At 37.2% G+C, this 27,304-nt stretch overlaps 1 protein-coding gene across 6 annotated transcripts in view; it reads left to right on the top strand.

Annotated features, from left to right (window-relative positions):
• The window catches only part of Kiaa0825 (KIAA0825 ortholog), a 471,157-nt gene that overhangs the window by 82,373 nt on the left and 361,480 nt on the right, over window positions 1–27,304 (top strand). For all 6 annotated transcript variants that reach the window (XR_005284771.1, XM_038324188.1, XM_038324189.1 and 3 more), the window contains exon 5: window positions 1,338–2,007. Coding sequence is in view for 5 of the 6 variants with exons in the window: in XM_038324188.1 (XP_038180116.1) it covers window positions 1,338–2,007 (670 nt within the window). In the remaining variant the exon portion in view is untranslated. The remainder of the gene's footprint in view (window positions 1–1,337; window positions 2,008–27,304) is intronic.

Genomic DNA, 27,304 nt, shown 5'->3' with positions numbered 1-27,304 from the left:
GCAATGCTCTTAACCTCTGAGCCATCTCTCCAGCCCTACCTGTTCTTTCTTTATCAATAAGAAATTTCAAAGCCAGACTAACTTTTATGTCACTGGAGCCTTGCTTCCATTTCTTTTCTAATAAGCTTGTTTCTTCTTACAGAATATGAACTAATTTCAGTAGTGGCTGAAATGGACATAATTAGGACAATCATCATGTATGGAGAATGTATGTGAATTCAGAGTCCAAGGAGAAAGTCACTTGTTGTTCTTTTAGTATCTCCTTTACACCACCATTGTTTTCTACCAGCACAGAAAGATTAAAGGAATAATTCCCCAACATCTTTTGGGAAGCCTTTCTGAAGATTTCTTTATCCCAGTTTGAGTTAGTTATTTCTTTGGAGAGAGCAGAAATATTCTCATATTAATTTTTAAAGTAAAAATCTTTCTTAACATGGTTCTCAGTAATGAATTTAAATGAAAGTTGAAATCTCCCAAAGAATTAAATTTTATTTCTCAGGATGGCAGCTATTAGTAACTCCTAGGCACCAACTATATTTCATGTTCTTCTTTTGTGGCGTGGGGTGTATTGCGGAGCCGGAGGAAGGGAGACCCAGGACGCGACCACGTGCGTGGGAGGATTATTTATTAAGGAAGGGGGTGCTCGACAGTGCGGGTCAAGGGAGGGAGGAAAAAGAAAGAGGGGATAGAGAGAAAGAGAGAGAAAGAGCAAGAGAGAGCAAGAGAACACATGGTGGGGGGTTTTAAACTTTTAAAGGGGTACAGTGTTCTTGGGAAATGTAGTTTTTGGGTCCGGCGGGGTGAAACTGCGATCTGCGCTTGTGCGCAGGGGCCTTCTGCTCACAAAGGCCTTCTGGGAGGTGTAGTCCTCATCCCATGAGAATCACAATATTTAATTATTTTTTCCTAGAATTATCTTAAGGATTTTTATTTTGCTTGAGGTTTTGTAGTAAGTATATTCATTCAGGCATAAAAAGTATCTGCCAGGAATTAATTAAGGCATGATCTTGACTTTATTTTGTCTGAAGAACTTATTTTTCCCTAACAGCTCTGTATTTAGTGATGTTTGACTTCAGCTTTGCTACAGCTTGGTTACAGAGAATAGTGAGGGCTACAAGGTGCATGTGCAGAGGTATAACTGAACAAATCACCAATCCACAGTGGTTAATACATTCTATACTGTCAGCGTTGAGTGAATTCTAAACGCCTTACAAAACTATGTTGTGTATAGGACAATCATTCTAAATTTTAATCAATTATGAAATTATGTGCTTAGAAATTATTTTTGTTGTGCTCAGATTTAATAATGTGTCTAATGTGTCATTCACTTTTATCAGCAAGATGTATTGAATAATGAAGAAAATCAAGAAGAAATGATCCTGGATCTACTCTGGGACCTCTCCTGTCAGAGCAACATCTCATTCCTGTCACTCCTAGGTGGGACCTCTTTCTGTTTCCTCTCCAGGACATGTCTGCATTCTGTTGAAGATTACTCCTCTGTGGATGTAAAGTCTATTTGGGATGATATAAGATTACATCTTCGACGATTCTTGGTGAGCAGGTTAGAAAGCCATAATGAGATCAACAATTCACAGCAAAGAATTGAGCTGAAAAGTCAGTGTGTGCAGCAGCTCCTCCTGCTCTACCCAGAATCAGAAGTGGTTGCCAAGTACCAAAGCATACGAAAGAGACTGCTGGCTACATTTCTGCAAAACTCCTTTCCTTCCTACAACAGAGATTCAGATTTAGAAGTAATTGTTCATGGATACCAAAATACAATGCTCACGATATATTCAATGATAAAAGAGGATTTTAACATACTATGTGAAATTTTAGCTCCATCCTCAATGGCACAATTCATTAAAGAATCTTACCTGGATACAATTACTGAAGAGATGGCAAAAATTCTTGAAAGTTTTTGTGAGCTTCAGTTCATAAAAAATGCTGTTCCTGTAGCTAAAACAATCAAGAGCTCGGGCAAGCACAGAGGAGCCATGCATGCTTTGGGTTAGTGATGCTTACATTTCTCTCTGATTTCACTTTGCCTTTTACATCTTTAATTTTCATGCTTTTCTGTAGTTGGTATGTGGTTCAATCCCATTGCAGGCTTCAAGATAAACCAGAAAATAAATGAGTGGAATGAGCTTTCAGCTCACATGTTCCCTTCTCTGTACGTGCAGTCATGGAAGTGTTTCATCTCTTGTTAAATTGTTAGTGATATTGAAACTGGAAGTCATATAAAAATGAAAGTATTAGCTAAAAGAATCTCATATGTGTGCATGCAAATATAAATGTACGCGCAAAGCTGTGTACAGTAGAAGAGAATGAACTTTACTGTACTGTATCTTCCAAAGACAGAACAGTATTACTTAAGAGGAGTTGTTGAAAGTTGGTTTAAATTTACATTAACTAAAATTAGAAGTCAAAGAAGTACATTTTAGTGAGGCAGTTATATTAAATATAAACTATAAATAGTTACCATAAAATAATTTTAGTTGCTTAAACAGTATGGCACTTTATAAAACATTTAAAATTTTTCTCTATTTTATATTACAATAATAAATAAAATGACTTCAAATTTCTAATTTTATTCAGTTATTAAAGAATAAAGAAAAGAAAAAAAAACACTATGATAAACTTTTTTGTTATGGTGGAAACCAGTGGAGAAAAATTTTAAAAACTGTGATTGTTTTATTACCAATTATGAAACATTAAGGAATTTTTATTTCTTTTTTTTTTTTTTGGTTTTTCAAGACAGGGTTTCTTCTGTAGCTTTTGGAGCCTGTCCTGGAACTAGCTCTTATAGCCCAGTGGCCTCGAACTCACAGAGATCCGCCTGCCTCTGCCTGAGTGCTGGGATTAAAGGCGTGTGCCACCACCGCCCGGTGGAATTTTTATTTCTAAACGAGTTCCTGAACTATATTATTTAAGTATTTGAAAATTATCCACTGGTGAATTATTTGCCAGTTGACATTTTGTATGTCACCGTATATTTTACTTAAATTAATGTGATAGATACAGTTTCAAGGAAGCCAACATCCTCCTGAAGTTCCAGTCTTCACTTCGGATGCTAACTCATACTGTGTAGCAGGTGTGTTGGTTACCATTGGGACAGCAGTGACATTGCTGTCCTCTAACTCAACAACACCGTGGTGGGTCTGTACCAAGCAAATATACTTTCATCTAGTTGTTAACACATAATTTTGAAATACATTTTATGCCTGTGCCTGCTTTTTAAAAATATTGTGTGTGTGTGTATATATATATGCATACATACATACATACATACATACATATATATATATATATTTAAATCCTGTTTACTTATAAAATTTTTTGTGTACAAAAGTTCTGTCTGGGCTAAATATAGTTTATAGTGGAAAATAGGATAATTCAGTTGAAAATGAGTCTTAGGCTGCTACAGAGGCAAAGTATGTAACTCCACTTTAACTCTGGAGTTGGAATTAGTTTCCACAAACCTAATTGCATTGATCCGTCTCAAACACTGTTACCTGTGTTCTCATAGTTGTCACTTTTAAATGGGTTCTTTCTATATGTTAGGCACTGTGCTGAGAATATTTTACTTACAAAAATAAATACTTATATTAACTCACTCTGGATTGTGCCCAGTCAGGATTCATATTCACACCAAAAACCCCTATATAGGTTTGTGTGTGTGTGTGTGTGTGTGTGTGTGTGTGTGTGTGTGTATGTGTGTGTGTGTGTGTGTGTGTGTGTGTTTGTTTGTTTGATTTGTATAAAACCTGTTTTCAACTGCTATTGCACTGTGTCTCAAAGTATAGAATCAATTGTTCTGTCATCAGGAGTAGAAATTTCAAGCTTTCTTGGCCAAGTTGGCTACCTGAAAATAATTTACTTCAGCCTTATTGACTCACTGTCAAATGATTCATTTAGTAGCAACCCTGTTTAAGATTATGAGCCAGACACTAAATTAATAAGGAAAGCAAACGAGTCCTTACTACATATAAGAAGCAATAGCTCAACAGACCAGTCATGCTCTTGTTTCATTCCAAGACACAGTTGTTTTGACCCAATGACAAAATTTTGTCTATAAACAAATTACCACTTCAAGAAGCAATAGTAATGTGTATTCCTTTTGGAATAAAATCTGGATTGACTAAATGGGAAAGTATTATATTTAATATAATTATATTTCTCTATGATCACTGATATTTTGCTGTTATACACTAGACTATAGAAAGAGCATTGCTTACGTAAAAATTCATTGGTTGAAATAGGGACTTGTATCATCTTACTTAATTCTAACCTCCTGACGTGGTGTTCAGTATCTTCACTGAACAAAGGGAAAACTGAGAGGTAATAGACTCCACTACACTCTATCCCAGGTCCCTCAGTGTGACTACACTCCATCCCAGGTCCCTCAGTGTGACTACACCCCATCCTTCATCCCTCACTGACTACACTCCATCCTGCATCCCTCAGTGTGACCACACTCCATCCTGCATCCCTCCTTGTGACTACACTCCATCCCAGGTCTCTCAGTGTGACTACACTCCATCCTGCATCCCTCAGTGTGACCACTCTCCATCCTGCATCCCTCAGTGTGACTACACTCCATGCTGCATCCCTCACTGTGACCACACTCCATCCCAGGTCTCTCAGTGTGACTACACTCCATCCTAGATCACGCATTTGAATTGTCCGATTCTTCTCATTGTCAGTGCAGTTATTGTTCGACTCTTCTTCACACTGGGCTGCATTTCTTATTGAAAAGAACACAACTCCATTCTGAAATTCTTTTGTTTTGGTTCCTCTTTTGCAGTCTATTAATGTAGTTTGAGATTTGTTTGTTCGCTATAGTCTTGTTCACATAAAAACCTCTAGGTCCTTTATGAGCTAGGACAGTTTGGCATTACTGAGTTTTTTCACATTAGTCTGTGAATCATCTCTATTACTTGAGTATTAAATAAAGTGATTACTCTTTGCCATGATGTATACTTTACTCATGTGAGCTCATTTTATCTTTTGAACAGTTTTTCATATTCTACGTGAGGGAAAGCTGAGACCAGAAGTAATATTCTCATAGCTACACAGCTACTAAGTCACAGAAAGGAGCATCCCTGATTTTACAATAATTCCCTCTGTCCCTCGCTCCTTCCTTTTTCTTTCTTCTCTTTTTCTCCAGTACTGGAGAAAACACAGGGCCTTGCACATGTTACACACATACTCTACCACTGAGCTTCGGATCAGGCCTTGGTGTATTATCCTGACATGCCACAAACCCTTCTGTCAAAACCAGCATGGAACACTGTAATTCTTACAGCAAAAATAATTATTTGCCAAACACTTAACATTTTGTTTTCATTATCACGTTCCTGGCTCTGTATACTACTCAGCAAGTATTCTTGCTTTTCTTTTAATTGGTAGTGATTGCTAGCTAACTTACGATTTGCGTTTTCCCTCAGAAACTGATCAGGCGTGGTCTCTGCTGTGCTATGCTGTGTGCTGTCAGCTGGCCTTTCTGGTGGTAGTGTTCATGGAGGCAGCCCAGAGTGACATCTCAATGTAAGCACTTTAAGTACACACACACGCATACACATATATGTATATATGTATATACAACACACTTATGTACTCATACACATGTATATGATGTGTGTATATATGTGTATATGTATGTATGCATGAATATGCACACAACAGTCTCTCTGTCCGTTTTCTTGTGATAAGGTACAAGACAGGCATATTTTCCCTTGTACATAAGCTTATCTCTAGAGTTAAATTCATCATCTTGGTGTTTGGTAAAATTTTCTTTTATATTCACCCAGATTTGAACATTTCCTTGGAGTATCTATAGATACCTTTGTTATTTGAAAGAAATAATGTTAATAGAAAAGTTTTAGAATTTTTTAAGTTAGTTATCTTTTCTAAAAAAAAAATTTTTAGCACATAATCTTTTACTTTTGTTATTATTATCACTATTATTAAATAGTAGCACTCAATTTCCTGTGTGTCCACAATTTAGCTGCCTCAGCCTCCCTGGTACAGACTTGAGCCCCTGTAGCAGCTTTCCAGTGTGCCTGGCTCTTCTGTGCTTGGGTGGTTCCCTCTCTTTTGCAGGAGAATCATCTCTATATCTAAGTTTAGAATTACTAAGGAAGCTAGATTTAATTTTAATTTTAAAATTATATTACTGATTGTGTATTTAAAAGTACTAATCTAAATATTTGGGGAAGAGAGTTGCTTTTGAGTAGTAAATTTCAGGTAAATTAATATTCTATATTTTAACAATGAAATGTGCAATTAGGAGATTAGAAGTCTAGAGTAAATTTTATAACTCTCTTTGTGCTTTACTTGAGTTATTCTTAAGGTCCTTTTTAACTTGAAAAGGAAAGGCTCAGGGGTCTTCTACATGCTCCCAGTATTTGTCAAGTTTCAAACCTGCAGCTAGAATGAGTGTAATCTAAGAGGCGTAAAGGCTGGCTGCAAACCACTGTGCCCAGCTGGTTAGTACAACTGAAGGCATGTTGCAGCCTCCAGAGTAAATTCCCACCTTAACATCATCCCAGAAAGACACATTAGTGGCTTATGCCTAGATTTCTAAGACCTAGGATTCTATTTATTTATTTATTTATTTATTTATTTATTTATTTATTTATTTATTTATACAATATTCTGTCTGTGTGTATGCCTGCACGCCAGAAGAGGGCACCAGACCCCATTAGAGATGGTTGTGAGCCACCATGTGGTTGCTGGGAATCGAACTCAGGACCTTTGGAAGAGCAGGCAATGCTCTTAACCTCTGAGCCATCTCTCCAGCCCCCAAGACCTAGGATTCTAAGGCCAGTCTGAGGTACATTGCAGGGCAAGACTGTCGAAAAACAAGCAAAAGCAATAGTGCAGATCTGGTCTGGGCTGCAAGGACAGGCTGGAAAACTTAGTCCTGCCTATCAATCAATAAAAACCCGAGTGGCGGAGTGCTTGTCTATCACAGTTTCACAAAACTAAGAGGCCAACAAAACGAACCTGCAGGGTGGAGAAGGCTCTTCCTGATGGCAAAGTGATGATACAGTTTTAGACCGGGCACGTTTGGAAAATAAGCCAATTAAAAGCCACCCTTAGCCGTTCTATGCCTCCAGTGTCTGTGACCAAGAAAGGGTGAAGTTTATCTCTGTGAGCGCATAAGCTCCAGGCTGGGAGAACAGTTAGCTGAAGCCCTGCGCTGCTCAGGAGTAAGTGATGCTCTCCCCAGCCAGTTAGCCTGATGAGTTCCTAATTTCGCACAATTACAGGTACAACTTTAAATACCTCAAAATGGTCAGTGAGGTAAAAACAACAGCGAGCAATGCCTATGAACTCATCAGTTCTTTTCAAAAAAATAGTTGCCTCTCGGGGTTTTTATTTGTATTTTGTTGTTGTACTAATAAATTATATTGTTAACGAGCACTTGTCCCCCAGCTTTTTATGTCGTAGTGCCATTTTGAGGGGAAATACTGGTGTATGTACCTTGTTTGCAGTTACTTTGTATTAAGAAGGTAAACAGTACAATTTGATTGTAAGTCAGCTTTTCTGGCTTTGACAGACTGATCCAGCCCCTTGCTTTATAACCTCATTAAGTCCTTAACCTTGCAATGTTTGCAAGATTTGCATTAGATAATATATAAAGATCCTTAGAAGTCTAAACTCTTTCTGATTCTACAACAGGATTGTATGCCTACTTTTTGACACCAAGAATAACCAAATTTGTTCTCTTTACGGACACAGATAGATTAACGGGCTAAGTATATAGCTTTGTATGTCACATAGAAGATGCAGTTCTGCAATCTCTCTCTGGGAGATCTGGTTTCCCTTAAGCAAAACCTTGGATTTGCACCATGCAAACTGCCATTCTCATGCCTTTGTATTTGTGATAGGAGGGAGGGTGGGAAAAGTAGTGGACAATAAGTAAAAATCAAAGCAGAGTTTCTTCATTTTACTTTTGTCTTTAAATATTCCTAGTAATTTACTTTTTTGTCTTCCTTTTTATTTCATAACCATGTTTGTTTCATGTTTAGTCTTGAGGGCTTTTTAGTAGAAGGGCTTTTAAACCTCTCTGGGCCATCCCATGAGCAGAACAAAAGAGGATTGTCTTCTTTAGGGGCACTCAACCACCATCATCTTCCCTTCTGTATTCTTCACAGTATGTGTTCACCAAGGGACCAGTCCACAGGCAAATGATCAACCTAGACTTAAATCTGCTTGTCTGTATTTATCCTCTTTAGAGAAGACTGAATCAAATGAGAACTTCTTGAGATTTACAGTAGGGTTTTGTATGTTCGAAGTCATCAGCTGCTCTAATTCTGCAGTTTTATTTTTTGTTTTTGTTTTATTTTCAGAACAAGTTTTTCTGCATAGCCTTGGCTGTCCTGCAAATTGCTCTGTAGACCAGGCTGTCCTCAAACTCACAGGGATCTCGTCTGCCTCCACCTCCCAGGTGCTGGGATTAATCTTGTGTGCCAGCATGAGTTTTGATAAAAACAAAAATAACTTAGAATATATTTTACAGAAATTACTTAATGAAGTATGAGATTTCCAGAATACAAATGCAAAATATTTTCTTGATGTTTTCTCTTTGATTATCTTCATTTTCCTTAATTCCTATCTACAGATATGTAAAATCACTCATAGAGTGACACCTTCTGTGTGTGTTTCTATCCTACATGTGCAGCCCTAACCCTGTCTGCACTGCTAGAACGTTTGATTCTTAATGTGTCCCTGAAATGTTGAGTGTTACTCCTGTTTCCTCTACACAGAACCCAAGATCTTAACATGTCAATTACTTTGTCATAATATTCAAATGTATTATGACAAAGCTGATCCTTGTAACTACAGTACTACTGTCCTTTATTGAATTAATTGGTTTGTAAGACAGAAAACTTTTAAAATGTAAAGATAGTTTTTATTTTAACTACTTGTTATGCACTGGTTTCTCTGCGTACAGACTGAGCAGTGTCCCGTTTGGAATAGTGACATTAGTGATGTGGCAAGTCACGCCATCAGTGCTCATACTGGGAAACAATCTAGAAAGAAAATTTAGTTTTGCCCTATATGGAAAATGTTACTTTCATTTTTTTTTCCTTACTATGTATAAGGTATCTGGATGGAGAATCTCATTTTATTCCAAGAGATGCAAATAGACAATTGTTTAAGATTCAATACAAGATTTTAGCTAAAAGTAACTAATATATTGAAATAGTTGAGATAATTTCTTGCCAGTTTTGAAATTCATTTTGTCACTGATATTAATGATACCATTAGTTAACATTATACTTATATAAGGCTTCAACTTTTTTTTAGACAGGGTTTCCCTGGCTTAGATCAGGCTGGCCTCTAACTCTGAGATTCACTTGCCTCTAACTTCCGAGTGCTGGGATTAAAGTTGTGTGCCACCACTTTCCTGGTGAACATTTTTGCTTTCTTTGATTTATTATTGTTGCTTTCCCACCCAGAAATTACAGTGCTCATCAGTTCCAGACAATGTTTGTGGGTGAAAAATGTTGCAATACTACTACATTCAGAAGTGATATTTCCTCCTAGGATGTTTCAACACTTCTTAAGAAACAGTTTTATTAGACAACCAGTTCTTAACCCTAAGGAAATGTTTATGTGAGTAAAAGATTTACAACTGTGATGGGAAGTGTGTGTTGTGTTTGTGTGGAGGGCGGTAGCATGTAAGTTATATATCTTAGTCTCCAGGTACTATTGCTTTCTGGTGACCTAACTTTCTCTGGTCAGTGTTGTCCAGACAGAAGGCTGAGGCGGAAAGTACATTCAGGGAGCGGGGAAGCAGACGTAAAGTGAGTTTAAGTCTTAGGTATGCCCCTGTCGAGCAAATATCAGCAAGCACTAAAGTTCATTCAGTTTCTTTCTGTTCCCTCCCTCTCTCTAATACTTGTTTGTTCTCCCTAATGGTGGAAAGACAGCTGTACTGCTAATTTTTAAAACTGTGGTGTTCCGACACTGTAAGTAGCCAGTCAAAGTGACTCATTCTGAGATTTGTATACTTTATCACAATTTAATATGTTTCAAAAAAATAAAAATCACTTTACTGTATTGAATGTGCAAATAAAAATCATACCACTAGATTAACATAGCCACTTGAACTAACACCCAGAACCAAAGTCTATAGGGCTAAAAGAGCTTCACCTAGGATTTTATGATTTTGCTATCAAGTATATTCTTTTTTAATTATTTTTATTTTTTTTTATTTTTCCATTCAAAAATTTACACTTACTCCCCTCCTCCCATTTCCCTCTCGCTCACCCACTCATCCTCTTCTCTCCCCCTCTCTGTTTAAGAGAGGGCAGGGAATCATCCCCTGTGGGAAGTCAAAGGCCCTCCCCCCCACATCCAGGCCTAGAAAGCTGTGCATCCAAATAGACTAGGGTCCCAAAAAGCCAGTACATGCAGTAGAAACAAGTCCCAACGCCTTTATCAATGACTTCTCAGTCAGCCCCCATTGACAGCCACATTCAGAGAGTCTGGTTTGATTGCATGCTCATTCAGTCCCTGTCCAGCTGGATCTGGTGATCTCCCATTAGAACAGGCACACTGTCTCAGCTGGTGGACCAACCCCTCGCAGTCCAGACTTCCTTGCTTGTCTTCTCCCTCTTTCTGCCTTTCAACTGGATCTTGGGGGCTCAGTCTGTTGCTATGATGAGGGTCTCTGTCTCTATCTCCATCTGTTGCCAGACGAAGATTCTATGTTGATATTTGAGATAATCGTCAGTGTGATAGTGGGGCAAGGATAGTTCATGCTCCCTCTCCTCTGCTGTCAAAGGCCTAGCTGGGGACATCCCCGTGGACACCTGGGATCCCCTCTAGAGCCAAGTCTCTTGCCAACCCTAAAATGGCTTCCTTAATGTGGATATCTTCTTCCCTGCTGCTATATTTGCCCTTCCTCAATCTCTACCCTCCCACTCCTCAAGCTCTCTCCAGTCTTTCCCTTTTCCCTTCCCTCTCCCCCTCTCCCCTTCCTCCAACTCCACTCCCACCCCTACCCCTACTCCCATGCTCCCAACTTTTGCCTGGCAATCTTGTTTGCTTCGAATTTCCACGAGGATCCGTATATGTTTTTTTTTGCGTTCACCTTGTTATTTGGCTTCTCTAGGCTTAATGTCCTTTGTTTATGGCTAGAGTCCACTAATGAGTGAGTACATGGCATATTCATCTTTTTGGATCTGCGTTATCTCACTCAGTAAAGTGTTTTCTATTTCCATCCATTTGCATGCAAAATTCAAGATGTCATTGTTTTTTTACCCCTGAGTAGTACTCTAATGTGTATATATTTCACACTTCCTTTATCCATTGGTTGGCGTCTAGGTTGTTTCCAGGTTCTGGCTATTACAAATAATGCTGCTATGAACATAGTTGAAAAAATGCTCTTGTAGTATGATTGGGCATCTCTTCGGTATATTCCCAAGAATGGTATTGCTGGATCCTGAGGTAGGTTGATTCCCAATTTCCTGAGAAACCACCACACTGATTTCCAAAGTGGTTGCACAAGTTTGCATTCCCACCAGCAATGGATGAGTGTTCCCCTTACTACACATCCTCTCCAGCATAAGCTGTCATTGGTGTTTTTGATTTTAGCCATTCTGACAGGTGTAAGATGGTATCTCAAAGTTGTTTTGATTTGCATTTCCCTGTTCGCTAAGGAGGTTGAACATGACCTTAAGTGTCTTTTGGCCATTTGAACATCTTCTGTTGAGAATTCTCTGTTCAGTTCAGTACCCTATTTTTAAATTGGGTTAATTAAAATTTTAATGTCTAGTTTCTTGAGTTCTTTATATATTTTGGAGATCAGATATTTGTCTGATGTGGGGTTGGTGAAGATCTTCTCCCATTCAGTAGGATGTCTTTTTTTTTCTTAATGACAGTGTCCTTTGCTTTACAGAAGCTGTTCAGTTTCAGGAGGTCCCATTTATTCAATGTTGCTCTTATTTGTCTGTGCTACTGGGGTTATATGTAGGAAGTGGTGTCCTGTGCCAATGTGTTGCAGTCTACTTCCTACTTTCTCTTCTATCAGGTTCAGTGTGGTCGGATTTATATTGAGGTCTTTAATCCATTTGGACTTGAGTTTTGTGCATGGTGATAGATATGGATCTATTTTCATTCTCCTACAGGTTGACATCGAGTTTTGCCAGCACCATTTGTTGAAGATGTCTAGTATATTCTTATACACATATCCATCACAGAAAAAAATCAAAACCTAACCAAAACCAACGACAAACAGAACCACAAAAGAACCCTGACAGTTAACACTAGACAATCAATTAGCTTCTTTCTGACTAGTGTGTCCTTGGCCTGTATTTTGTCCTCCCACCTCACCTGATACCACCCTTTCTTCTCCTTTCTATGTATTATACTGTACCTGAAGGAACCCTGCCATCCCCCATCATGGCCAACCTGACTCTGGCTTACTTTGGCCCTTCTCTCCAATTTCCTCTGCCTTGCTAAAAACCATTAGATTACATTCCAAAAGCTAGCCATCAAGATCTCTTCCTGTATTTGCCCACTTTCTCCTCCTTAGGCTACCTATCAAAGTCCAACTATCAAGTATTTAAGTCCAGCATGTAGAAACCCCTTTTGGTTCACCTAATTAGCATGCCCAATTAAAATTAAACCCTTCATCCTAACATGGGGTTTCATCCTGTACCTTTATAAACTGCTGTTTTCCTGTGTGCCAGGTTTTCCTATCCAGAGGCAGTCCTTTGTCCCTCAGGGACAGATTTCCCTGCCCCTCTCCCTTATCCCTTCCAATTCTCCCTTGTCCTCTATCTCCTGTCTTTGTCTCTTATTTCCTGTCATCTGTCCCTCTGGGCAAATACATCTCCTTTGTCTTGAGGATCTTGAACTGATACTTTTCCTTTCAGTACCCACAGTACAGTGCATTTGCTCATACATGTATATGTACACTTGTTGTTATGCAGCATTTTTTTTCTTTCTGAGATTGGGTGGCCCTGGATAATATAATAATTCTGAGTTCATGAATCTTCCTGCCAATTTAGTGACTTCATGTTTCTTCACAGATGAATAGTACTCCAGTTTATATATGAATGAGATTTCACCATCTGCTGAAGAGACATGAGGTGTTCCACTTTGCTTTGGTGCATAAACATAGGATATATATATTCGAGTTTTCTGAACAGAACTAAAAAGCTGCGAAGATTAAAACACTTTGAGTTTTGCTCCTGATTTTGGTACTTGAGTTTGAATTCAGAACTGTGCACACAGCAACATGTGCTCTACCATTAACCCCACCACCACTACAAGGCTTCCTGGTCTAGTCCTGACCTTCAAAAATGTCTCATTTTTTTTTTTTTTTTTTTTTTTGGTTTTTCGAGACAGGGTTTTTCTGTGGCTTTGGAGCCTGTCCTGGAACTAGCTCTTGTAGACCAGGCTGGTCTCGAACTCACAGAGATCCGCCTGCCTCTGCCTCCCGAGTGCTGGGATTAAAGGCGTGTGCCACCACCGCCCGGCCAAAAATGTCTCATTTTTGACTTGAAGAAGTGATATCTGTTTAAAAATACAAGTAACACATTTAAGAGCACAGTGGAAATAATTGAAAATGATCATTGGAAAGAAAGGTCAAATAAAATTGTTCACAAAGTGAGTAAATTTATTTTGCAACTATTCTGTGTTAAGCAAAGAATGTGGACAAGTATCTCTGAGGCTGTTGTGAGACGGAAGTGAATGGCCAAGCTGTATGGAACTTCATACAGCCTCTGGCTTCTACTCTACCCTCTTAAAATTATGTAATTTTACAACCTAATTTATGAATGTAGTAATTACTATAGATGTTCAGTTCTGTTGTTTTCTGTTGTTCTCGGAGCATAGATTTCTCAATGAGCACACACTCATCTTTCCAGTGGACCATTTACTGTCTGTATTAAATATTGTTGGTCTTAAGCCCAGATCTTAAGGAAGTGACTTCTGGTTTTATAATAACAACCAGTGGTTAGTATCTAGAAAAGTATTTAAATAAATATTCAAAAAGGAAACTTAATAAGCACACAAACCCACACTTCTTTTTAGAATAAAATCATTTTAGCTATGGCCTGAGATTTTTAGTGATTTTTTTGTCCATAGCAGTCTTTATATTAGTAAAGTCTACATTATGTTATAACATTTGTGTTGTAATTATTGATAAGTATGAAAATCTTAGGCCATCAGCATCGCATCTATGAAGTCAAGTATTTAATATAAGACAAATCTGTCTGAAATTAGAAAATGTCTTAGTTCATCCAGATAACAAACACCAAGCAGATAACAAAAACACCATAGAGTTGGATTGGGGTGGGAGTCTTAACCAAAAATTATGATTTGTCAAAGTTTCAGAGACTGGCAAGTCTGAGATCAAGGGTCCAGCAGCTGCAGTGAAGTCTAGTGAGCTCTCTTCTTCTGGTTCTTCTTGTGGTAAGGGACTCTCTGAGGTATTTTGTTTTGTTTTAGAACAATAATCCTGGAATCACCTCCAAAGGTTCCACCTTCAAACACTATCATCCTGGAGTTAGGACTTCCAACTATGAGTTAAGGGGTTGTGGATGCATACCTTTACCTCACAGTGGGAAAAGTTGTGTTTTTACCCCTGAACTGTTGAGACAGCTTTTCTAAAATGAGCTTTTGTGACTGCACTGATCTCTGCGTGGAAGTTTACAAAGGCCACACTGGTTAGACTGAGTTAAGGACACACTGGGAAATGAGTAATAATGCCAAGCATTGTGCAAAATGTTCAACTGTTTTAAGGACTTCCAGTCAGTCCCTGTGTTTACACGTATATTTTAAATTTACTACTAGTCTTACAAGAACACTCATAGGGACTTTGATGATTGTACTGCCTAAATAGAGATCTAAAGTCACACATGCAAACACATGAAAAGTTATGTCAAATTGTAGAGTAGTTCTTCAATCCAAAGCTAAACCGAGCAGCACTTGTTGACAGCTTCTTCTTGGCATGAAATACAAATAGAAGAGTATTTTACTCCACTATAGTTGAATCTATTTTGTAACCACATAGATGAACTCAGAATAGCAAGTAAGTCCACATCCAAGATGGGACTTTATTACAGCCATTGGAGTTCTGTGTTGTCAGTGAGACATAAGAGTAAATAATGTGAAGTTGGGTTAACTTTCTGTAACATGGACATAACCAAAATGACTTGAGAATAAATGTTGTTATTTTGTCCCCCAAGATAGAAAACTTTTAAGCTTAAATTTTAGGGGTCACATTTCCATTAGCCAAAGAAATAATGCAGTTGGTGATTGAATTGAACACATGGGTTTGTGATCTAGCCACTCCTGGAAAGAACTGTTAGTGACCTCCAAACGTACGGCTGTTATCGGAGGATGCTGGAGTGTGAAGATGTTTTAATGCTACCTTAAATCGTCTTACCCCAACCTGCACTAAAGCTAATTACACTGATAAAGCTGCTTCTTGTGATGCAGTCAGTAATTATTCAACTATTTGAAGAGTGAATTCTTTGAAGGGACATTTTCATAATCATGGTCAGAATTACTATAAAATTCATGGGAATAGTAAGCCCAGAACCTAAAATGGAATAAAATTACACAAGTAAAGACCCTGCACATTGAATAGCCAATATCACATATAGAGCTAGAATCTTCGCAGATTTATAGCAGCTTTCTATGTTTAATGAAAACTGATATCTCATATTTTGCCTTCCTTATAGGACTCAAAGGCAACAAAAGTAAAAGCATAGATCTGCTATATTTTCAGGGGAGATTTTTTTAGAGACTTGAGTTACAGAAGAATATGTCCTTTGACATTTTTGTCTTTATGTTTTTTTGTTTTTTTTTTTTTTTTGCCAAGCTGTGACTGTTTTATTAACTGACCAGATTACAAAAATACCATGGGCAACACCTTAGTTCATCCGTCTAATAAGCCTGTTTATCTATGTTTTCTTTTTTTTAAGAATAGAATTTATTTAGGATTTCATGATGGGGAAGATATGGTATCAGGTGTCTGGAGCATGGATCTGAGCCATCACATTTCCAGCCACTTGCAGAAGCAGAGAGCGGGAGCTGTATTCCCTCCAGCAAGGGCCTGCCTCCTAGAGCTGCTGGAGCCTTTGCAAACCATCCTAGCTGGGGACCAAGTGTTCAAATCTGTAGCTTATGGGCTGTGTTTATTATTCCAACCATGAGGTATTTTATGCATTGCTTTCTTCAGCATCATTTTCAATAGGAAAAATAGGATATAAAATTATTTATCAATAGAGAATAACTGCAAATGGTTAATCCATTCTTTTTAGTGATATAAAAGGAAAAAGTAACTATGCTGGACATCTGGAAATGCCCATCACACATTTTAATTTTTTTATTTTATTGAAAATAGACTTTTTGATTGATATATTTTATTGTTGTTTCCCCAACCCAAACTATTTGAGTTTCCTTTCCACTCCTAGTCACATCTGGAACCACACTCTTGCTGGCTTTCATTAGAAAACTAACAGACATCTAAAAAATAATAACTAAATAAATTCAGAACAGGACAAAACAAACTCAGAAGAAAAGGAGCCAGAGAAATAGCACAAGAAACAGACACATACCTTCACACACACAGGAATCCCATAAAATAACATACTTAAAAACAGGGCTGAAAAATAGGAAATTGAAGAGTATTCAAGTATGAACCTTTGTGAATTTGATTTTCATAGTTTGTTAATTTTTTTAAAATTACACTCTGAAGTTTCTGGTCCACAAAAGCACAGAGAATTGAACAGGTGCTTGAAAACATCAACTGCCTGGTCAGTTTATGTCACCATATCCTTATGTCCTTGACTGCTGCTCTAAGGTTCTGTCGTCTCCCATCAGCAGAGAGTACCTGTGATCAGTATATCTGATAAACTTGTCAATGCCTCTTTAAAGCAGGATTCCCCAAGCTATTCAATTCTGACCTCATTGTTTGATTCCAGGTATCATCCTGATAAGACAGAACTATGTCACAGGCATCTGCGTGTCAGTTCTGTCTACAACTAATTTGTGCAGGAAAAAATTAAATCAGGAGGTAAATTATTTCATGATTGCTCATTCCCTACAGAGTTGGGCATCATTCTGAAGAAAATATCAAATAATTGGTTTCAGTCCGTGTCAGACACATGCAATTCCCTTTTCTAATGGCTGTGTGTAGCAGCACTAGGCCTCAAGGGTCAGCCAGGAACTTGAAATAGCTTAGTGCGGGGCACAGCAGTGGAGAGCTGAAGCACACAGGAAATGAAGTGGCAATAAGTGCAATCCATAGGGGAAATGTGCTGCTCTCGCAGTTTAATGCCTTGCTTCAGAATCTGGCAGGAAGCCAAGAAGCAATTGTTTACCTTTTGTCAGCATCTACATCTGTTCTGTTTTGTAAACATCACTTAGCTCTCTGTCGGTAAATGCTAAAATCAATAACAACTGCTAGGGGATTTCCCACCCCTCCTTTTCATATTCTTTAACAAATGCACACCACAAGCAATGTTTACCTCAGATTAACAAGGAAGAGACATTAACAGGGTCAAAGAGATTTGGTTGTGAACAGTTTATGGCTTCTCGGGTCTACAGTAATTATAACTGATTTGAATGTATTTTGTAACCTATCTAAGTTAAACTGTTAAAAAAAATTCTAGCATGCCGTAATGAAGTTGATTTTTTTTATTATTATCTAAGTACTGAGTGTAGAAAACCATTGGCACTGATTGTAATAATTTAGTTCTGCAATATTGTGTATTACAGCTGCTGTGCAGAAATATTAAGTTGCCTTTTGCAATTTTAGGGAGTTAGTGGTTATATCTAGCTGTACTAATTTTTAAAACATGCAGTTAGAAAAGAAAGAAAAGAAGAGTAAGAAAACAAAGAAAATTATACACCATAGCTTAAAAAGGTCAATTTGTGACTAGTGTGTAGAAATGAAATAATGTATCATTGGTAAGTGCAGAAGTGCTTATGGAAGGGCTTTTAAGTTCTCTGTATTCAGGAGAGATGGAGTGGATGAATGTCTTCATAAATGCAGGATGGCTACAGTAGCAGAGGAGTCATGTCAAAGTGATACCTAGATCAGAGGAAAATATTGATGCTAATAATTATGCATTTGCCCAGTTTCTGCTTGGCAGGCTACTCAATGCATTTCCCATGTTCACATTGGTTAGAAACTTTTGCTCGTACTCTGCACAGCTACTTTTTTTAGCCTAGTTTAAATTTCAGATTTTTTTTTTTACTATTTGTCTATTTATTAGACTTTTATTTTTTTAAGATTTTTGTTTAGACTTTGGGGATTCTTTGGGTTTTTGTTCCTTGTTTGTTGATCACATTGTCACTGATTGCAGGTTGGCCTTGTGCTTACAGTCATCCTCCTGCATCAGCCTCCCAAGTGATGGATTCCATCATGTGTTGCCACACTCTTTACATGACTCTTTAAATCTTTGATTAGATCATTATTAACCACAGTTAAAATTTTGGAATGATTTGATAATGTAAGCAAATAAAAATTTGCCTTCTCTTGTCTTAATAATTTTTATGTGTACATTCTTGGTGTGAATTCTTCTTTTTTTCCAAAAAAAAAATCTTTTTTCAACATTTTTTTTTATTGTTGCTAGAAGTCAAACTCTGGGCCTTTCAATTACACTTGACTTGTATGTATACACACACACACACAAACGTGTGTGTGTGTGTGATCAAACACTGAGCTACATCTCCAGCCCTTTCTTGATTTTCTTATGATTTTTTTATGATTTCTTATTTCTAAATTATTATTTTGACTACTTTTGTTCTTCATTATTTCATGTAAGCAATTTAACCAGAATAATGTTTGAGGATTTGTCCTTATTACCATTGTTGAAATGATAAAGAACTTTGGCTACACGTCCTTTTGTGTGTATAATCATTTATTTGGCCTTCTGTCATTGTGTTATATATTAGTCACTATGGTATATTGAACATGCAGCCTCATAATCTCTGTACATTTGAACTTCATCATTGTCACATTTGGTGCCACTCGTCATCATGGTAATAGTCCATGTTACACAAAATTTTAACATAATTTGTATGGGTTCATCTGAATGTAGTATTGGAGAGTAGGAAGGTACTGTCCTTTGTAAGTGTCATTATCTATAGACAGAGAACCTAATTTATTAATATATTACATATAATTACTATAGTATTAATATATTAATATATATGTTATATACATAACATAATGTTTCAGGATTCAGTAAAAATGAAATTATATTAGGAGTCTGGGAAGATGTCTTAGACTATCAAGTGTGCAAACCTTATTGTGGTTTCTCTTTGCTAGCATGGGACAATAGGGTCGCATGGAAACAGAAAGGAGGATCCCTTGGGGCACTGGCCTGGCGATACAGCCTAATGGGTGGACATGAGGGGCGGCAAGAGCTGCTATCCCAAAAGTAAGGAGGACAGAGATTGAGGAAAACACCCAGCTCCAACCTGTGGCCTTCATGCTCACTTGAAACACAAACACAGACACATGAACACATAAATACACATATACACACAAAAGAAATAACATTTATCTTTATTATATTCACTCATGCCCAGTCAATAAAAGAAAATATATTTTAAAAGATAGGTGTTTTTTTTTTCTTCCAATTGGAAAAGCATGGACAAAGCTTAGGAGCTAACTTTGATTTTTTGTAATGGCTTTCCTTGTCAAGGGCTGCCTTTATCTCTGTACAAATTTAAGTTTTAATTTCCAATATTTGTGTTTTGACTGCCTTCATATATTAAGGAATGTATATTTCATCTTTGTTATCAAATATTAAATATCCCACCAAACTTTAATCATTTAGTATACAAATTTAAAACTGCAGGATTAAAATTTTCATATCACAGGTAAAAATGTTTTAGTTTTAAGAATATTCAAGGTGGCTATGTTATGTCAGCAGTGAAGTTAACTCTCTTTATCAGCCTTCAAAATGTTGAGTGGCCAACGGAGTGTAGCCTGGTATACTATGCAGGGCACTCATGTAGCATGTGAGTATTGTACTATGGTTAATAAGCTAGTTGGAACAATGATTGTTAGAGGAAGAGTTTTGCTGGAGTAGGTGAAGGCAACAGCTATTATCCCCTCACAAAGGGAAAATCAGGTGTTCATTAGCAAGTTATGCAGTGTGCAGTAATAGAGCGTGAGGATTGTCTTCCATTGGGAAGCCAATGCTACTTGGGGGCAATGGTCAGCACATTAATTCATAGTAACTAGCCAAACGTATATTTGCTATATCCATGAGTAATGTTAAAAATTGTAAGAGTAAGTTATTGAGCATCATAGCAAAGACTTCTGAATATAAATCTTAACGTGTAATCACCTTAAAATATTCTAGTAAATTATTGTTACACTTGATGCATAGTTAGTTAAATGTGGTATGTATCATTAATTTTATTTTTTCATTAAAAACATGTTTTCCTATTTTTTTGACTTAAGATGAATAACGTAAAAAAATTAGCAATCTTCACACTAATTTTACAATTTGATGTAATTGTCAAATAAAAATAGTTGTCTCTATTTTCTTATATTGAAGCATTTAATCTTTATTGTGAAATGAAGGAGCTTGTATATTTTATGTTCTTAGTTATTACACAACAATATTTATTAAATCTTGAAAATTGTGGCTGAGTATGGTGCCTCACACCTGTAATCACAGTGAAGAATGAGGATTGCTTCAAATTCTAGACTGGTTTGTGCTACATGGTGACTTTCAGGCCAGCCTGGGGTACAGAGTAAAATATGCTCGTTAAATAGAAGAAACAGAAAATGAACAGCGGAAATTGCCATTTAAGTATAAGTTGATATTTCTGTGAAGATAAATAGATGATAGATTGATTAAAGATAAAAATAGATAGAGGTGAGTAGTTAAAAGATAAAGACGATGATATAGAGATAGATAGATTAGATAGATAGATAGATAGATAGATAGATAGATAGATAGATAGATAGATAGATAGATGATACATGGACGGATGAATGGACGGTTAACATTTTAAGGAATTATATGGTTATAATGCCAAATATCAACTTTGATTTTTTTTAAGTAATTATAAGGTTTCTAATCAGATAACCCTTGTTCAAGATTGCCGATTTCTCATTGGAAGAGTAGATTTGTATGTTTTAAACGTCAGAATTTACACATTGTGAGATTAAAATCTTGCTTTCCTATTGGATCATTGAGAAAACTAAGAATCTTTGTTTATTGTTTCGGTATCATTTGCTCCACTCTGGCATAGAAACAAAGGATAACCTTGTATCTGATTTATCATCAGCCTTCGGATCATCCTAGAGCACAGGTGAATCTCAAGCATACCCATCTCACCTGGCAACAGCTGTCAACAGCTGTTTCCTGACCCTCTTGTTTGATGGCAGGAGAAGACCATACAGCAGTGTGTTATCACTGGCCTTCCTCCCATCTAAGACAAGGTACACAGGACAATTTTCAATTCTTGCAAAATTTTCCTTTATTATTTCCATTACTGCCATTTTATTACTTATAATGACAAAAGTCTTTGAGAAAAACAGACCTGTCAGTAAATTCCTTAGTGGTGTTTTTTCTTTTTCTGGTTTTCCCTAGGTTCGTGGCCTATCTAGTCTCAACGTCTTAACTGCTATATGCAGTGGAGCATAGGTTCTGTCTCACAGAATAGTACTCAATGCAATCAGATAGTGATTGTTTACTTGTACTTCTTTGTTTCACTCTTGCAACAGCCTATCTTGCAGACATGTCACCAATGTCAACTGAAGGGTTTGTAGCTGGCTTGATCTTTTTTTTTTCTACTCTGGTAGCATGCTGGGAACCGCCAACACTGGATACATATGAGTAGGCGTGAACTTTCTCTAGCTGGACTGAAGAGAGGTTGAGTGAGTTATGTGGGTATTGTCTTTAGCCATGGACCTTCCCATCAGTTTCTGCAGATTATCCACTAGTGCTGTTCTGCCAAAGGAACATAGCAATACAATGTCTCCTACTTAGGTTCTGCTGCACCCATAGGTCAGCCCCTCTCTCAGCCATCATCAGAGAATCTTTCTCCTGCAGTAGATGAGAACCAACACAGAGACCCACAACTAGACAACCTATAGAGTGTGAAAGACCTTGGAACACTCAGTCCTCAATGGGATGTCGCTATCAAATACTTCCCGTCAAGGCTCAGGGAGCTCTGCAGAATAGGAGGTGAAATATTGTAGGAGTCCGTAGGAATGGAAAACACCAAGGAAACAAGGCAGTCTATACACGATGGGACTTCCATACAATTGAACTCACAGAGACTGACAGCATGCACAGGGCCTAAAAGGATCTCAGCCAGATGAGTCCCAGCACTGAGAGGGGAAGTGTACACAAACCCCAAATCCCTAACCCAGAAGCTGTTTCAAATTGATAACCACTTGCAAAGGAATAATTAGCTTTCTTTAATTGAGGTCTCACTTTTTTTTTTTTTTTTTTTTTTTTGGTTTTTCGAGACAGGGTTTCTCTGCAGCTTTTTTTTAGAGCCTGTCCTGGACCTAGCTCTTATAGACCAGGCTGGCCTCGAACTCACAGAGATCCGCCTGCCTCTGCCTCCCGAGTGCTGGGATTAAAGGCGTGCGCCACCACCGCCCGGCTGAGGTCTCACTTTTTATACAAACCACATTCAAAGGCATGCCCTGACTAACACAAAACAAAGACAGAGCTATTTTTGATGGTATTTTTTTTTAAACCTTACAGATCTTTTGCTTATACGTTATGGCTTGGGGTTTTGTGTTTTTGTGGTATTTCTCTGTGTGTGAATGTTTGTGTCTCTTTGTTTCTATTTGTTTCTTGTGCTTTTTTACCCCCATGTGTTTTGTCCTCTTCTAGTTTGTTTCATTTTTATTTTATCTTATTTCTCCCCCCCCCCCGCCCCATGCCTGTTTGGTTTCTAATGAGAGTGAGCAATCAAGGGTATGGATTTAGGTGCTGGGGAGCTGCGGAGCAGTTGAAAGAACCTGGGTGAGGGAAACCATAAGCAGAATATATCGTATAAAAATTGTTTTCAATAATAAATAACTTAAAAGATTCTTTTATTTATGGTGCTGCAGATAAGACCCAGAGCCATACCATATGCTAGGCTCTAGGTCTACCAGTAAAGTCTACCCACAGCCTTCCTTCATACATTTTAGGGCTCTGCTAATACTTCCTGTATCTCTGTTGAAGTTAGAACAATTTGTAAGTGCATCTTTGCCTAACCTTATGTTCCTTGATGCACACCTTGGCATCATCATCTTCCATAATGTGCCTTTCCATTTTCCTTATATTTTGAAGTAAAGATTAAAAGCTTTGTTCTATTTTTTATTGGTAGAGTGTTTAACGTGTAAGCCGAAGGCCCTGGGTTCAATCCCCAGCATGACCTAAAGGGAAGTGTGGTATTACATGTCTCTGAGCACACAGACCAGATCCCTAGAACATGTCAATGATCAGAAGACATAGTAGGTCCTTTCTCTTAACAGGGTACCAATGAGCTTCCTAAGCTGTGGCAAGGTTTTCCTTCTGAAGCCTGAATTGTTCTTCTCCAGAGATGTTCATAGACAAAGGAAGAGTGTTTAAGGCATGGATACATTGTCAGAGGCTGTAGTGATACTGTAAGACAATGAAGTAGTGCCGATGGAGGAAGTAGATCAGAGGTGGGGCATGCGTCCTGATCTGTATGTCGGTTGTGTCTCCCAGAGGCCTTCTACAATCAAAAAAAAAAACAAAAAAACAAAAAACTTCACTTGTATGTATATTCATGAGAAAGCAGCTGGAACCACAGGGTAGATGCTTCCATTTCCAAAATGTATCTATAGTAATTCTGCCATCTTTCTTCAGAAGTAACAAAGTTGGTGAAGATGAAACATTTGGATATCTTGAATGTATTTCCTCAGTGTTAGCAAGGGAAAGAAGTGATGAAGTTGATATTCCTTAGATTTTTCTAGAGAATGCTAGCAGGAGATTATTCATTCAATGAGGTGTTTACATAGAGACCTATTAGGCGTGGGAAGAAGAGGAAAACTGAGATAGTGAAATATAATTTAAAGTTGCTTGCTTTTGGTCCAGTCTTTATTATACCATTAAACTTTTAAAGATTCATGGGTACATCTGCATTTTGAGAGTTGCTTGTATTGCTTCAAAGTTTTAGAGTAATGTATTATTATTAAATAATAATTATTAAATTATTATTAAATTAATTATTTAATAATAATTATTAAAAATAATTAAAAATAATTATTAAATTATTATTATTACTGGTTTATTATTAAAACCAGTATGAAATATATGTAAAGGAAAAAGTGAACATCCTCAGGTTCCCTTCTGATCTCAAATCCCAGCCTTACCACTGTTACGAATGAACACTTTGTTCATATTCTAGAAATATTTAGTTTTTTTTCATATAATAATGACAAATAGTTTTGTACTTTTACAAATGACATCAACTCTGGTATATTTTTCATTTAATATTTTATGCTGTCTTCCATGGTAGCGTAACTGATCTTTTCAGCAGCAGCAAGATATTAATAATATATGCATAGCATAGAACATTTGTATATGACTCCCTTTAGTCTTCTTAGATTTAGACTCACTAGATTTAGTATATGAGTATGTTTAAGTACAACATGTCTTTTTTTAAAAATAGATATCAAATTTATGAAATTGAGATGGGCCATTTTCTTCTAAAATTATAAATAGAAGGGAATGTTACAGTTTTTCACAAGAGAAACATTAGTATTGAATGTTTGCTAAGCTACATATAATTTCAACCATTTGAAAACTTAAGAATTGTGTAAGGAAATAAAAGGAAATATTACATAATGTAAGACTTCAGAAGGAAACTCACCACTGTGTACATAATTTCTTTTTCAACATGTCTTTTTTACCCTAAATTATTATTATTATTTTTAATGCCTGTGGATGTTTTACATCCATGTATGTCTATGTTACTGGTGTCTGCTGAGTTCTGAAGAGGAAGCTGGATCTTCTGGAACTGGACGAACAAACATTTGTTAGCCATCAATGAACCATCTCTCCAGCTGCCTAGTCCTTTTAATCCTAGTATCCTAAAGTAGTGTAAGCAGCGTAGAATATGTTGCCCACACCTTAAACAATACATTCTATACATTCTTATGCTTTTATTTTGTAATTTATTATATCATATACCTGTTTACTAATTCTTAGGCTCATTTGTATGACTTGTTTTTACAGGTTTCAAGTTATATGTGTTTTATATATATACATATATATGTATATATATATATATATATATAGTATAATTCAATCATTTAATTAGGTCTACCTGTAAACATTAGGAGTTTCCCAGTTTTTTGTCTTTACCATATTAGAGAATGTTTTATTCCTTTAAGTGATATTTCTAATGCAGAGAATCTAATCCAGAGAGTTTTAAACTATATTCAGAATCTTAGATTTCTCCTCACATGCTTGAATTCATTTTAACAATTTATTAAGTTTGATTTTGAACTAAGGACTATATTGCTGTGCTCTTCTGCCTCCTTCTGGATTATGAAGGCTATTGCTGACTTTGAAGGAAAGCCACCTGAGCAGAGGGAACAGGAATGCTGTGAGGAAGGGTAGCAAACACATAACACCCTGTTGTCTTACGAGCTTTGGGACCAGGCACACTCTGTTTTGCATGCTAGCTTTGCATAGATTTCTTTTTCTCAATGAGTGTCTGATATTTACTCCATATAGAGATGATAATGCAACCTGCTTCATGATGTCTTAGTGTTAAAATAGATACCACCCATAGTATCTGGCACATTTTGCTAGTTTCTTTGTTTAAAGTATAGACCGGTATGCATGAATACCTGCAGTAATGTATTGACAAGCTCTATATTATTGTGGTGTTTACAAACTCCACTATGACAAGCTGCTCAGTATTTGATATACTTTATATCAAATACATATTGATCACTCCCACAATCTGTGAACCCAGGTCCTTACATATGTGAGACTGGTACTCTTCCACTAGCCTTTCTACTAGTCCTTTATCCTATCTTTTGTGACTTATTTTTGCTTTGTTTTAAGAATGGGTCTCATGTAGCTCAGCCTAGTAGCCTCAACCTCAGCCTTGTAGCTGAGGATGACCTTGAACTTTTGATTCTCCTGCCTCCACCTCTGGAGTGCTTGTTTTATGCAGTGTTGGAGATTGAACTCATGGGAGTCATACATTCTAGTCACTCTACCTACTGAACTACCTTCGGGAGTCTTTTATTTTACTTTTAAAGTATTGAACATGTGTTTCTAGAAATGTTATATTTTTTTTCAGTTTCAAAATGTATACTAGTAAGGAAACATCAATCTCTTTTAGAAATAATAAATGCCATAGATGTCATTTGTCTTACAATTCTAAACATTCATCAGAATTGCTGTGCTGTGCCGTGCTCCATCTAGCTCAGCACCAATGTGCTGCTCATGTGTTTCTTTGCATAATACATAGGCTCCAAGCTCAGGGCAACTATTAACTTATCATACCCTTGACCCTTGTTCTCTGTCCCCAATCTAAGTTAATGCCCTTCGTAAGAAGTCAGCATTGACTCCTTGTCTTTCTTTCCTTCCATTTCCCTCATCCTGTGATCAAAAGAAATCACCAAGACTATTCATATTCATCATCATAAAAGAATTTCCACAGTCTTTTCTTCTCTTCATCTCTGCCAGTTAGGCCTTTATCATCTCTCATCTGAGCTGTTACAAAAGTTTGCTCTCTAATTGGTTTCCCTGTACTTACCTTTGTTTTCTTATAAGGCATCTGCCCTGAACACTTTTCCCCAGTTTAAAGCTCTTTAATGGCTGCTTGTCACTGTTGCCATAGAGCCCCAGGTACACTGTGCTGGAAAACCAGCCTTCCCTGGCTGAGCCCCCGGATGGTGTGATGTGCACCAGCTCCTGTCTTCTTCGTCTTCTTCCATTCTTTCCTTCCCTAACTTCCTGTGATGCTTTATGATGCCTCATGTGTCATTTCTTCTAGGAAACTTTTTCCTAGCTCCTAATCCCTGTTCCTCAGTATCTCCATATGCCTTTCTCAAGGATTTTAGCATATTCTATTAAAATATGCTAAATATCTAATTAGGGGTCTGTCTCCCCATATGGACTCTAAACACCTCAAGGGCAAGTATTATTTATTTTCTTCAGCAACCAATCCACTGACTAACACATGCCAGGAATTCAATGAATATTTTTTAACTGAACAATTTTCTTAAAATAAATCAGTATCAGGAGGTCTAATAGTCTACATGGGTAGCCAACTAGACAACTTATTAATTGAGTCCCTACCA

This window comes from Arvicola amphibius, chromosome 3, assembly GCF_903992535.2.
Source record: "Arvicola amphibius chromosome 3, mArvAmp1.2, whole genome shotgun sequence".
Taxonomy (NCBI): domain Eukaryota; kingdom Metazoa; phylum Chordata; class Mammalia; order Rodentia; family Cricetidae; genus Arvicola; species Arvicola amphibius.
The sequence above is the reverse complement of the archived record's forward strand: the minus strand, read 5'-3'. Positions and strand labels throughout refer to the sequence as shown.